Source organism: Lutra lutra, chromosome 9 (assembly GCF_902655055.1).
Source record: "Lutra lutra chromosome 9, mLutLut1.2, whole genome shotgun sequence".
Taxonomy (NCBI): Eukaryota; Metazoa; Chordata; class Mammalia; order Carnivora; family Mustelidae; genus Lutra; species Lutra lutra.
Genome location: NC_062286.1, coordinates 66,959,985 through 66,972,155, shown reverse-complemented (window position 1 = coordinate 66,972,155; position 12,171 = coordinate 66,959,985). Strand labels below are relative to the sequence as shown.

Sequence of the window (12,171 nt, the reverse complement as noted above, 5' to 3'; positions counted from 1 at the left end):
AAATTGTAAGGCCAAGTTGGTAAACTGGCATGAAGAAGTCAATGCAAACAAGGTCCAAAATGGCAAAATCAAAATCAATAATCAATATTCTTACTTTTAGTAAACACTGTAGATGAAAAAAATATTCTACCATAAGTCTTCTGTAACTGAATTCTGTCACAACTGAAAGCAGGAATACAAGAATGGCAGGCCAAACGTGTATTTGTAAGTACATAAATAGATTTCCACTTTGGCCAAGATGGAATATCAGGAACCAAATTTACCCTCTAGCCTGAAACAACTGGAAAAAAAGGACAAAATATATTGTTTTTCAAGGCAATGGATATCAGGCAACAAAGAACAGTAGACCCTTGATAGGTGGGAAACATACAAAATGAATCCTCAATTGCCCCAACTTACTACCTTGAAAGAGTTCCTAAGCCACAGAACAGAGCTGGGGAACCCAGGTAGAGCAATGACCTTGCTGAGGTGAGATGGAACTTAATCTAGAAACAACAAAGTGATGGTCATATACAAAGTAGAGTACCTAAGAGTAGAGAGGCTCACAGGAAAATCCAGAGATCTGCAGAGGATATCCCTCAAGTCTTCTGTTGAGTACTTTTTAGTATATACACATGAGGAAATTACCCAAGAACAGTGGGAAAAAAATACCAAAAAGGATTAGAGGGAACACCACTCAGGGTTCACACAGGTCCAGGAACAGCCCCTGTTTTCACCACCCAGAGTTACTCAGAGGGTTTTGTCAATAGAGTAACAGTAGTGGACAATAGATGCTACAACTTTAAAGCAGGATCTGAAAAGATCAAACTGTTTCCAAGTAACTTAACTATTCCAGAACAAAACTCAAGAATAACTAATGAAATATAAAAATACCCAGTACCACACATGGTAAAATTTCAAATGTCTAACATCCAATCAAAAATCACCAGGCATAAAAAAGCAAGAAAACACAATCCTTTATGAGGAGAAAAATCAATCAAAACCAATCTAGAAATGATACAGATAGAATTAGTAGAAATAAACATTAATCTATTTATAACTATATCCCATATACTCAAGAAGCTACAGAAAAGACAAAGCATGAAAGCTATAGAAATGGGAGATATTTTAAAAAAAAAAAACAATTTCTAGAATAAAACTGTAATGTCTGAAATGAAAAATATGCTGGACACAATTAAGAACAAATTAAACATTATTAAAAAATTAATGAAGTTGGAGACACAAAGATAATCTAAAATTAGAAGACTGAAAAAACTGAAAAGAACACCAGTAAACATCTAGCAGCCTGATGTACATGTAACTGGACTTCCAAAAAGGGAAGTGGGGACACGAAAAATACACACACACACACACACACTTAAATATTCTTTATAGATATGTATTTTTTTAAAATAATGCCCAATTTTTTTCTGAATTTGTTAGAAACTATAAACCCACAGACATAAGAAGCTCAACAAACTCCAAGCAAAACAAACATGAAGAAACATATATAATTTCATTTAGAAAGGGTTCTCACTCACATATTCTGTAAACAAATCAAAACAAAGTCAGAAATGACTTAGACTAAGTCTAAATTTTAGTTTAACTGTGTACAGTTTCAACTGACAATTTAATAGAGTACATTAAATATTAACTTGAGCAAAATACTTAACAGATGCATTTTATGATTTTAAAGTTAGCAAAATACAGCTTTAAAAACAATGTATACTTTGTTGCTCTCTTAGGAAAATAATTCACTAAAATAAATTTATCTTATTTTAGCAAATTATTTTTTAAAAAACTAATGCCTACTTCTTCCTTTTTTCTTAATTTTCTTTCCCTTTAATTTATATAGGTCATTCAGAACAGAATTAGGACACTGAAAAAACTTTTAAAGAAGCTGAGAGGTGGAACTGAAAACAGAAGCAGAGTTGAGGTTTGGAATGAAGCTAGTCTTCCAAAAAAAAAAAAAAAGAAAAAGAAAAAAAAAACCTGGCAACCACTATTTTGAAACACCATTACTTTCAAAATATACATATGTATTTTTAAACATAAAACTGCACTCAAAGTGGAAACAAGCTAAAGTGTCTGTTTTTAGCACCTCTGCTAACTATTCAGGACTCAAAAAAATCTAAGTATGTTTTGGAAAAAAAAAACATTAAAGTGGAAAACAAGGGGTGCCTGGCTGGCTCAGCCAGTACAGCAGGAGACTCTCAATCTCAGGGTCATGAGTTCAAGCCTCACACCTTGGCATGAAACCCACTTTAAAATAAATAAAATAAAGTGGAAAATTAAAGTAATGTATTTTCCTATTTCATAAAAACACCTTTTTTTAAGAGCTCAGAATACAATTTCAAAATTTTCTGTCTAAGAACAAGAGAAGGGAATAAAATCTGAGTATCTACTGTAATGGCTACCCTTCCTGTCATGTGTGTTCCCTAAAATAGAAGTAAATTTAAATATTCTACCATTTTGCTTAGGGAATAGGGAGATATTGCAAAGATAAAAACATAGTTTCGGGTGAGAGCTGCCAAAAATATATTTACTATCCTTGGAGATAATTAATGTCTACACTTCTTTTTCCTTTCTTAAAGAAAAAAATATATACACACATTTAAATAATATATATATTTCTTTGGGTGGCTATACAAATAAAACACCTTAAGAAAGCATATAGTAGGGGCGCCTGGGTGGCTCAGTGGGTTAAGCCGCTGCCTTCGGCTCAGGTCATGATCTCAGGGTCCTGGGATTGAGTCCCGCATCGGGCTCTCTGCTCGGCAGGGAGTCTGCTTCCCTCTCTCTCTCTCTCTCTCTCTCTGCCTGCCTCTCTGTCTACTTGTGATCTCTCTCTGTCAAATAAATAAATAAAATCTTTTAAAAAAAAAAAAAAAAGAAAGCATATAGTAGTGTAATACTTCCCTATGGAATCAACACATACATGAAAATCAGCACACAGACTACAAATACCTCTGAGCACACAGACTGAAAAGTTATCACTGGAACATTTATGAATTTGACTTCGACCTCTTTTAAATAAAAAATCTAATAAGGAACATAATTTCCTACAAAATACAAAAATGATACTTTATGTTATGCATCTATTCACAGACTTATTCCTTAGTAACAATTATTTATTAATAATGCACTAAATTCCCACATATATAAAAAAGTAAGACTGCCTTAAAATTCAAAGTTCCAAACTACTCTCGTAATCAGATTCTATTCAAAAGACAGAAGGGCTAAATAAATACACATTATTTTGAGCACAACTACAACATTCAGAGTTTGTACTTAGAAAACCTACCCTAATGTACTTAGAATGCATGTATGCTACATTACCTATAATGATAAAAATATTCCACTGATATAGCTACCAATGATTTTGATATCAATTCCCACCCTAAAAACACTTTTCTACTTAATACAAACCCAGTATCACAAACATAAAAGACAAAGATTTTCCTACTAAATCATTATTTAGTTGTCATCGAGATGTCAGTTACTAGCATTTCACAAATGCCCTAAAAATACCTTAAAATGATCTCCCAAATATTCATATTAATTCATGTAATAATCTCATCGGATTTGAGTTACTGTACCCACTTAAATTACTTGCAACAGCAACAGTTCTCACCAATCAGGAGAGTTATTCGAAATTCTCTCTTCTGAAATCTGTTATTACTTCACCAGTTTCAAAATTTGAGCCACTTATTTTTTAGACACAGAGGTTAATAAGAAACACTTCTGCATCAAGTACACATAACCTCACAGTAGAGCCTTTATTCCCCCTTAGGAAACTATTCTCATATTCTCTGTCTTTTCACCAAATTATCAGAGGACAATGTGGCTTCGATTTCAGCACTGAAGACAATAAGTAACAATATACGGTTTGCAGAATAAAAATTAAAGTTTCACAATTTTAACAGGTATAATTATTAGGTTATGACAAATGGGCTGGTGGTGGGCACGTAAGACTATCACCCCTTTCAAAGTCTAATTCTTAAACCACCTGAATTGTTTTGGCCAAATGAGGAGCTTCAAACATAAAGTCTCTAAGTTTTCAGTATGTCCTTTTTTAAAGAAAAGAAGTTACCTAGAAAAGAAGAAAAAAAAAACACTTACATTTGGAGCATGACCTGGTTCAAGAATACCCCATCCACCAAAGCCACATATTCATCCAGGTTGGTCCCATTTCCTGCAGCCAGAGGTCCAAACGTTTTAACCTAGAACAGAACGATCATAAGGACACGAACGCCCATCTCCATCTCTGCAGCCACAAATAATGCAGCAAAATACACAATAAATAACACCCTACTTACCCAAGTGACTAAGGGGCTGGTCATGAACTGCTCCAGAAGGGGAGTAAAAATCTCGTTCTCCATTTTACAGATAATGTATTTGAAAAAGGGAACTACCACAAAAATACGCCTAGGGAATGGATCACTAAACGTTGAAGAAGTGAGTAGAAATCAATGAAAGTCCATTTTGGCCCAGGAAGAAAATCCCATCGTGGAGGGGAGAAAAAGTCTCCCTCCTCAAAAAACACCCCAGAGGGGAATGAGCCGAAAACCCAAGAAGCGGCTTCGACAGCAGCCACGAGCGGCAGCTTGCGCTGGAAATGTCTGTACCGGGCGAGGAGGGGCAGAGAAAAGGCATCTGGAGGAGGAGGAAGGGAAAGGGGGCTGGAGCAGCAAGACAAAAAGCCCGTCAAGGTTGCCCAGCTCCTGGAGGAGCCAGACCAGCGGAGCTGCCCGCAATGAATTAATCCCAACGTGGGCTAAATGAAATACCACGTTAGATACCACGTTAGGGGTGCCGAGCGGCAGCCAGGCTCGACCTCCGCGTTCCGCTCAACACGTTCCACCCACCAGTGGGCATGGAGCCGCTTCGACCCGCGGAGCCTCCCCTGCCCTTAGCCCCTCACCAACGACAGGCAGGGCTCGCCCCTTCCCCCAGAGCAGACACCATCCCTCCGTCGCCCTCAAGCCTTGCCTCCAGCCCCCTTCCCCTCCCGGGGGTGGGGGCTTGAATGTGTGTCCCTAACCCCCCAGTTTCCTGAGCCCTGCAGCCTTTTCAGCGCGCCTCTGGGAAGCCCTGGCATAAAATCACCACCGCGCTCCAGCCTCCTCCTCCGCCCTCTCTGGAGGAGTCGGAGTAACGGCCTCAGAACCGCAGTGCCGCATCACACCCCGCTCTTCGCCGCCCAACCAGAGCCACGAGCCCTCTGTCCAAGGGAGCGCGCTTCTCCTTCCGCGCCGATATCCTTCCGCCGACTCTCCGCCCCTCCCGCGCCTCAGCCTCTGGATTGTGGGAGAAGAAAACCGCTGCATGAGCGCGCTCCCGAGCGCGCGCGCCCCGAGGGCCGGCCCCGCCGCCGCCCAGATTTTGGCGGCGGGCGCGGGCGCGGAAGCGTGCTCGCTGCAGCTGCGGCGGTGACCCGCGCCTCGCTCGAGCCCAGGACTGTTGCCAGGGCGTGGGGGGCGGGGATGGGGAAGGCAGAGGAAGGGGTCTGTCTGCTCGGTCGCTCATGCCTAATTATGGTTTATTTCCTCCCCGAGTGCCTTCTTTGATGTGTGAAGGAGAGGGAACGAAATCCTTCTCTTTTAAACATGAGGGATGCAGACAGCCTTTTTCGGACAGTTTGATTTGATCTCTTAAGCGTGCTTTCGCCCGCAAAACGGAGTAGGCAAACTCAATGCAGCAGATAGCAAAAGAGGGACTTGAGCTGCAAACTTGGTTTTGTTTGTTTGTTTTTTTTTCTTTTTTCCTCTTCTCCTTTAAAAAATCCAGGTCACTAAAGCATGAATGCTCCTCAAAGTTGCAAGTGAATGTAGTAGGATTTTAAATAACCCAAGCTGTCTTTCAACATGTTGGTATTCCCTGACTAGAGCAAACGTGATTCAGACATTGTTGTTTGATTATTTGGCTATTGAAAAAAAAAAAATCCAAACAAAATCAAGAGCTACTAAAAGGAAACATTTGGAAGTCATCCAAGATGGGTGACAAACAGACTACATATTTGTCATAAATCGCTATGCTATGCACAACTGGAATCATCAAAGTAATTTTAACTTGGGGGAACTTAGTTCCCCCAGCAAAATTAAATGTTACTCCTCGTTTTGAAGAAACATAAAAACCTTTTCCCAGGAACAAAATGGGCATGTAAAACAATTTTTATTTTTAGAAAATAAATAGAGTATTACAGTTTTGCAGTGTGTGCTTTTTACATTTACATAAACCTCTACTTTGAGCATTTATATATTTTAAAGTAGCAGTATAAACGTTTTATAACACTAAATTAAGAAACAGCAAAATTTCTTAATTAGGTAATTGAGAGCCTGGGCTCTAGAGCCTTCCTGCCTGCTTCAGATCCTGGCTCTGATACTTACAGCTGTGGGGGCCTAGGCAAGCTAGTGAACCTCTCTGTTCGTGTATAAAACAGGGCTAATAATAGGGTTAAATTAGATGGCAACCTATAGTAAGTGCTCCATAAACGTTCTTAATGTTGTTTTCATCATTATTCCCCCCAAATGAAGAATCTTTAGGAAAAATCTTGAAATGTACCTTCTCCTACTTTAGTTAGAGGAGAAAGGATCTTGCTGTAGAGACCAGAGAAATGTCCTTCCAAAATCATCTTAATTAAAATTAGGATGCATTCATGTGGCATTTTGCAAGGTGTGTAGAGAGTAGAACCTTGCATTGCCTGCGTCAGTATATAGCTTTGGGTTGTCCTGTGGCAAGCAATCTTTTCCCTCTACTCTTGATGAGTCTTTCTTAATCACAATCCCTTATTCAGAAATGCAGACCAAGAGAGAGCTGACACCCAAGAAGAAAGCATGGCTTTCAGAGCAGCCTATGCCTGACATGCCCACTTTTCTTTGTAATCCCTAGGAAGCTCAGCCAAACAACATGGAAGTGTTCATGCATATACTGGGGTTTATCTTCAGATAGACCCATCTGCTTCATCCATAGATGAAAAACTCATAAAGTATTAATACTAGGTACCATAAGCTAGGGACATTTTGGACAGTGATGACCAAAGAGTTAGCACATTAAGATAGATGTATTCAGTTTACATGTAGTAGCTAGCCCTCACAAATCCATATTCCCCTCTACAGCCAAATGGCCCCAGATGCTTCCTGGTCTATCTTTAGCTTTTACACACACACACACGCGCGCGCACACACACACACACACACACACACTCAACAAAGAAACATGAGGAGTTAATTGTAAAAACAGGAACCTTTAGACCAGACCGAGGTCTGGAGTAACTTATTTGAAAACCTACCAATTCACAATTCCCTAGTTTAATAGCAGCCTTAGAAATGCTTTATAATATCTCAAGAGTATAATCAGGAAACTTCCTTGTCTAGCAAAAACCGGATTGTATATTATACACAATTTAATGGTCTTCAAATTGCAACATCCTATAAGATTAAATCCAAAAGTTTCCTCTATCTTCCTTTCATTTAGGAAGAGTTTGCTCAAGATTTCTTCCAGGTGTTTTTTTTTTTTAACTTGGTAGTCATTTATTTACCCTGAATTCATCTTTTCTTCGAATATTAAATCCAACAGGAAAGGACTTTGGAAAAATCATACCTATCTGACTAGGTTCCAAGTTATTTGTTCTGCTCTCTTCTGGTCAGAAGTTAAATGTTTGGAATGGACCATGATCCCATTTAGAAGTCACTAGAGAAAGATCCTCTCCTGCGTATTATAACTGAGGACTCCCCTGCAGATTACACATACGTAATAATACCTGTATACCAAAAGCACCCATGTTTACCTCCATCTTGATCTACTATAGTAAGTGATAGACTCACCCCCAAACACACAGTGGATGACACATATTTACAGAGCCAATCACATCCATAAACTAGTATAATAAAATAACACAAATATAACAGCCAAATGGCACCATTGTTTATAATAGCCAAAAAATGGAAACAACCTCTATGTCCATCAACTGATAAATGAATAAAAGAAATGTATTGTACTGATACAATAGAATATTTGGGCAATAAAAAAGAATAAAGTGTGATACATGCTGCAACACGGATGAATCCTGAAAATATTATGCTAACTTTAAAGAAACCGGTCACAAGTTACCCCATACTGTATGATTCCATTAATATGAAATGTCCAGAAGAGACCAATATGTATAGACAGAAAGTAGATTAGTGGTTGCCTAGATTAGTGGTTGCCTAGATCTGGGGCAGTTGGGAGAAAATGAGGTTAGTGGCTTCGGAAGGCATGGTTTCTTTTTGAGAAAATGAAAATATTCTAAAGTTGTGATAGATGCACAGTTCTGTGAATATACTAAAAATCATTTAACTGGATACCTTACATGGCTGAATTGTGAATTCTCAAAAAAGCTGTCTGTGCTTATTTTTTGTTGGCACCATTAGTTCATGAATATTTAGGAAGAAATGCCATCAAGAAATCCAATCTCTCATATACTTTTTGACAGGGTCTCTAAGTCCTCTTGAGCCAATGAATAAGATTTTAAACTCACCTAAGATCATAGAAGGCAAATGTCTTAATTATCTAACATAGTTTTAAGAGAAATGTCATCTATTGAGAGGGAGAGAATTGAGTCTGGTTTAACTTCTTTGAGCATCAGCTGAGCATTAGTTTCCTTAACTGTAAAATGGGCATACTGGTTTTTTTTCTTACTGGGCATCTGCTTAGATGGTAGACTTGCTCTGTCCCACATGAAAGCTGCACAGAGGGAAGGAAACTTGGAAAGAGATGACCGGACCGAGAGAGGGGTCCTCCTCTCAGCCCATTTTAAGTGGTTCTTCTCAAACGCCCTACTGTATGGCGATCAAGTGAACCACTACTAGTTCACCATTAAATTCCATGCTACCACACCTATCTGAAATGTTCTTTTCTGCTTCCTTACGGGGTCAACTCCCATTCGTCCTTCAGGATTCAAGTGCCCCTCTCCATGAAGCATTCCTCTCCCTTGGGTTGAGCTGACTACTTCCTCTTTTGTGACTTGCATAGTATCTAACCTCCCTTTATTGCTGTAACTTGCTCTGAAGGGCATGTATTTGCTGACATGCTCTTCTGAGTAAATGGGGAACTCTTGGAGACTGACATTTTTAAATTCATCCTTGTGCCCCTGGCATTTAGGACAGAGCTTTGCTATTATGGGCACTTTCAGTCAATATGTCAAAGAGTGTTCTTTCAACCATGGTGACCGGTTTAAATTCCTAACAATTGGCAAGAGCTCACAGCAGAGCAACTTCCGAGAAAGACTATTCTAATTAACTTAATGACCTAGAGGAGGCATAAGCAGGCGATTACTACTTGCCAGTGAATTTGAAGAACTAAAAAGACATTGAGATCATAAAATAAATGGCTTTCAGGATAGGTTTTTCCCAAGTCTATATAATTTTCTTTCTGAGAAAAGCTCAGGAGAATACATAAGCCTCATGTATTCTTTTATTTCTCAGCAACGTATAATGGTATTTATCCTTTTCAGGACCCAAACTGTGTTTCAATTGTTATCATTTTGATGCAAATCTTCTAGAAAGGTGTCATTGTCTAAGCCTTATTGGACAGCATATTCTGAACAGAAATTGACCTTTTATTAAAGAAATATATCCTCACAATCAACCTAAATGACAGTGGTGTGCTTTTAACATAATTATGCATTCACAGGCCCTTAAGAAGTGCATGAATGTTTGACCTACATCCACAGGCCCAAGACAACTGTGTTTTGAGTTTTTTTGTTTTTTTTTTTAAGATTTTATTTATTTATTTGACAGAGAGAGATCACAAGCAGGCAGAGAGGCAGGAGGAAGCAGGATCCCTGCTGAGCAGAGAGCCCGATGCGGGACTCGATCCCAGGACTCTGAGATCATGACCTGAGCCGAAGGAAGCGGCTTAACCCACTGAGCCACCCAGGCGCCCTTGAGTTTTTAATTTTACATTGAATAGCTCCTGGTTTTTGTTGTTGACAGTATCTTTATCGATAGTCCCCGTTTTAATTTGCTGCTTCTCGTTTTCTATATGTAGGGAATTCACCGATTTTTAAAACAGTCTAAAAGCATTAATAATTTTTGAGTGAGAACCTGTGGGCTCTCTTATGAGTAAAGTCCATGAATTTGTGGTATGCCTAAAAGTGTCTCTTGGTATAATGTTTCTTCTTTCTTTCTTTCAGTTTCTTGGTCTTCGGTGAGGTGATGCTCTCCTATTTCTTTAACTAGTTTGCTGTGATAGGACATGAAATAATCTTGTAAGTTAATGGTCACTTACCAGGTATTTCCAGGGTATGACTGTCTTATCATGTGATCAGTTCCTTGTGTTTGCACGGTTCCTCCTTTAATTCCCTAATCCCACGCAATAGGAGGTGACTCATTCCCACTTCCAATGTTACTGATGGAAAGCTACTAAGCAAACGGAAACCTGATAGAGGAGAAAATAACAAGTATAGAAAAGGAAAAATATTATAAAATGGACCTTTAAAAGGTGAGAAAAAACACTCTCTTATTCTGACTGCAAGCCTACACCCAACCTCTACTTTCCACCACTTTACATCCTAGAGACAAGCATCAGCAATACCTGGTTAAAGCAGAACCTAGCCTATGTCAGAATAAATGATAAATCATTAATAACATAGGCAGAAACCATCAAGTAGGTTTCTACATAAAGCACTGGTGCTTTTAAGCTACTGAAAATATATGTGGGTTAAAACAAGTTATTCTAATCCTAGAAAAAATGTAGATCTGCTTTCATACCAAAAAATACAAAATAAAAATGGTAACTATTACAAATAAGGAAATACAAAGATGTTTTATTCCATTTTATTGAATGACAGTAAGAAGATATATAAAAATGCATTTACTGATATATGAGATTTGTATTTGCTGCTCTTCTATTGAAAGTTAAATTCACATGAAACTTAAAAAATGGTTTAATGTAAAGGTTTTTATTTCCTAATTTTTAATTAATATGTGTCAGTTGAATGTTTCCAGATATTAGCTTGAGAAGAGTTCTCAGATTCAATTTTATTTTGTGAAATTTGTAATTTAAATATCTTTAGGTTCTTAAACTAAAACAGCAATATAAAATATTCAGTTACATGGAGCTAAACATCTCATATTTTTAAAATTACCTTACTTTCTCATTATGAAAATAATAAATTTCATTGCCATATCTGGAAAGATCAACAACATAAAAAAATATCAAACCGTAATTGTACCACACACAGATTAATATATCGATGCATTTATTTCACATTATTTTCTAAAACTGTACCACTCTCACAACACCATTAGAAATATATAACAGTGATCAAAATTTGAATATGCCTCTCAACTTAATATAATCAATAAATGAAATCCAAATGCATTTTTATATTTACTTTTTTAAATGGACATAATTTTTAAAAAATATTTTATTTATTTGTTTGACAGATTACAAGTAGGCAGAGAAGCAGGCAGAGAGAGAGGAAGCAAGCTCCCTGCTGAGCAGAGAGCCCAATGTGGGGCTCAATTCCTGGACCCTAAGACCATGACCTGAGTCGAAGGTAAAGGATTAACCCACTGAGCCACCCAGGCACACCTTAAATGAACATAATTTTTATTTAAATTTTATTTTTAGGAAAACTCTATGCCCAATATGAGACTTGAACTCATGACCTTGAGATTAAGAGTCACATGTTCTACCAACTGAGCCAGCCAAGTGCTCCCCAAATGGATTTTCAATAACAAGATTCATTATATGTTAGATGTGTAGAACTTCCAGTTTACCAATTTTTCAAACATCAAACCTCAAATTCCCACAACCATGTCTAAACTTGGCTCCTACATCATACAAAAGAATAAAAATGTATTCTCTGAGTTTAATAAAACTAAGGTTAAGAGCTCTATATTTGTCAGTGCATTCTCACCTTATTTATTAATCAATATTTATTGACCTACCATATGTGCAAGATAGCATATTGAACACACAAGACAGAGAGAATATCATAACTAAATGAGGCCAAATGAAATAAAATGGCAAATATATCATTCAATCAATTAGTTCAGAGAGGGCAAACTTTTTCTGTAAAAGGCCAGGTAGTAAATATTTTAGGTTTTGGGTCTCTGATGCAACTGCCCCCAGAGGGTCTCTGTTGTAACTGATCACGTCTGCCATGCTGGCATAAAGCGGCCACAGGCTATGCATAAAGAAATA

General features: G+C 37.9%; 1 protein-coding gene across 6 annotated transcripts in view; it reads right to left on the bottom strand.

Moving 5' to 3' along the window:
- The window catches only part of CCDC88A (coiled-coil domain containing 88A), a 132,090-nt gene extending 126,911 nt beyond the window's left edge, over positions 1-5,179 (bottom strand). For 2 of the 6 annotated variants that reach the window (XM_047744244.1, XM_047744246.1), the window contains exons 1-2: positions 4,299-5,174; positions 4,102-4,202 (exon numbers count right to left, since the gene is read on the bottom strand). Coding sequence is in view for 2 of the 6 variants with exons in the window: in XM_047744249.1 (XP_047600205.1) it covers positions 4,102-4,202; positions 4,299-4,361 (164 nt within the window). In the remaining 4 variants the exon portion in view is untranslated. Of the gene's footprint in view, positions 1-4,101; positions 4,203-4,298 lie in introns of all 6 variants that reach the window. The other 4 variants (XM_047744249.1, XM_047744243.1, XM_047744250.1 and 1 more) reach the window with 4 other exon arrangements.
- Positions 5,180-12,171: the final 6,992 nt, after the last annotated feature.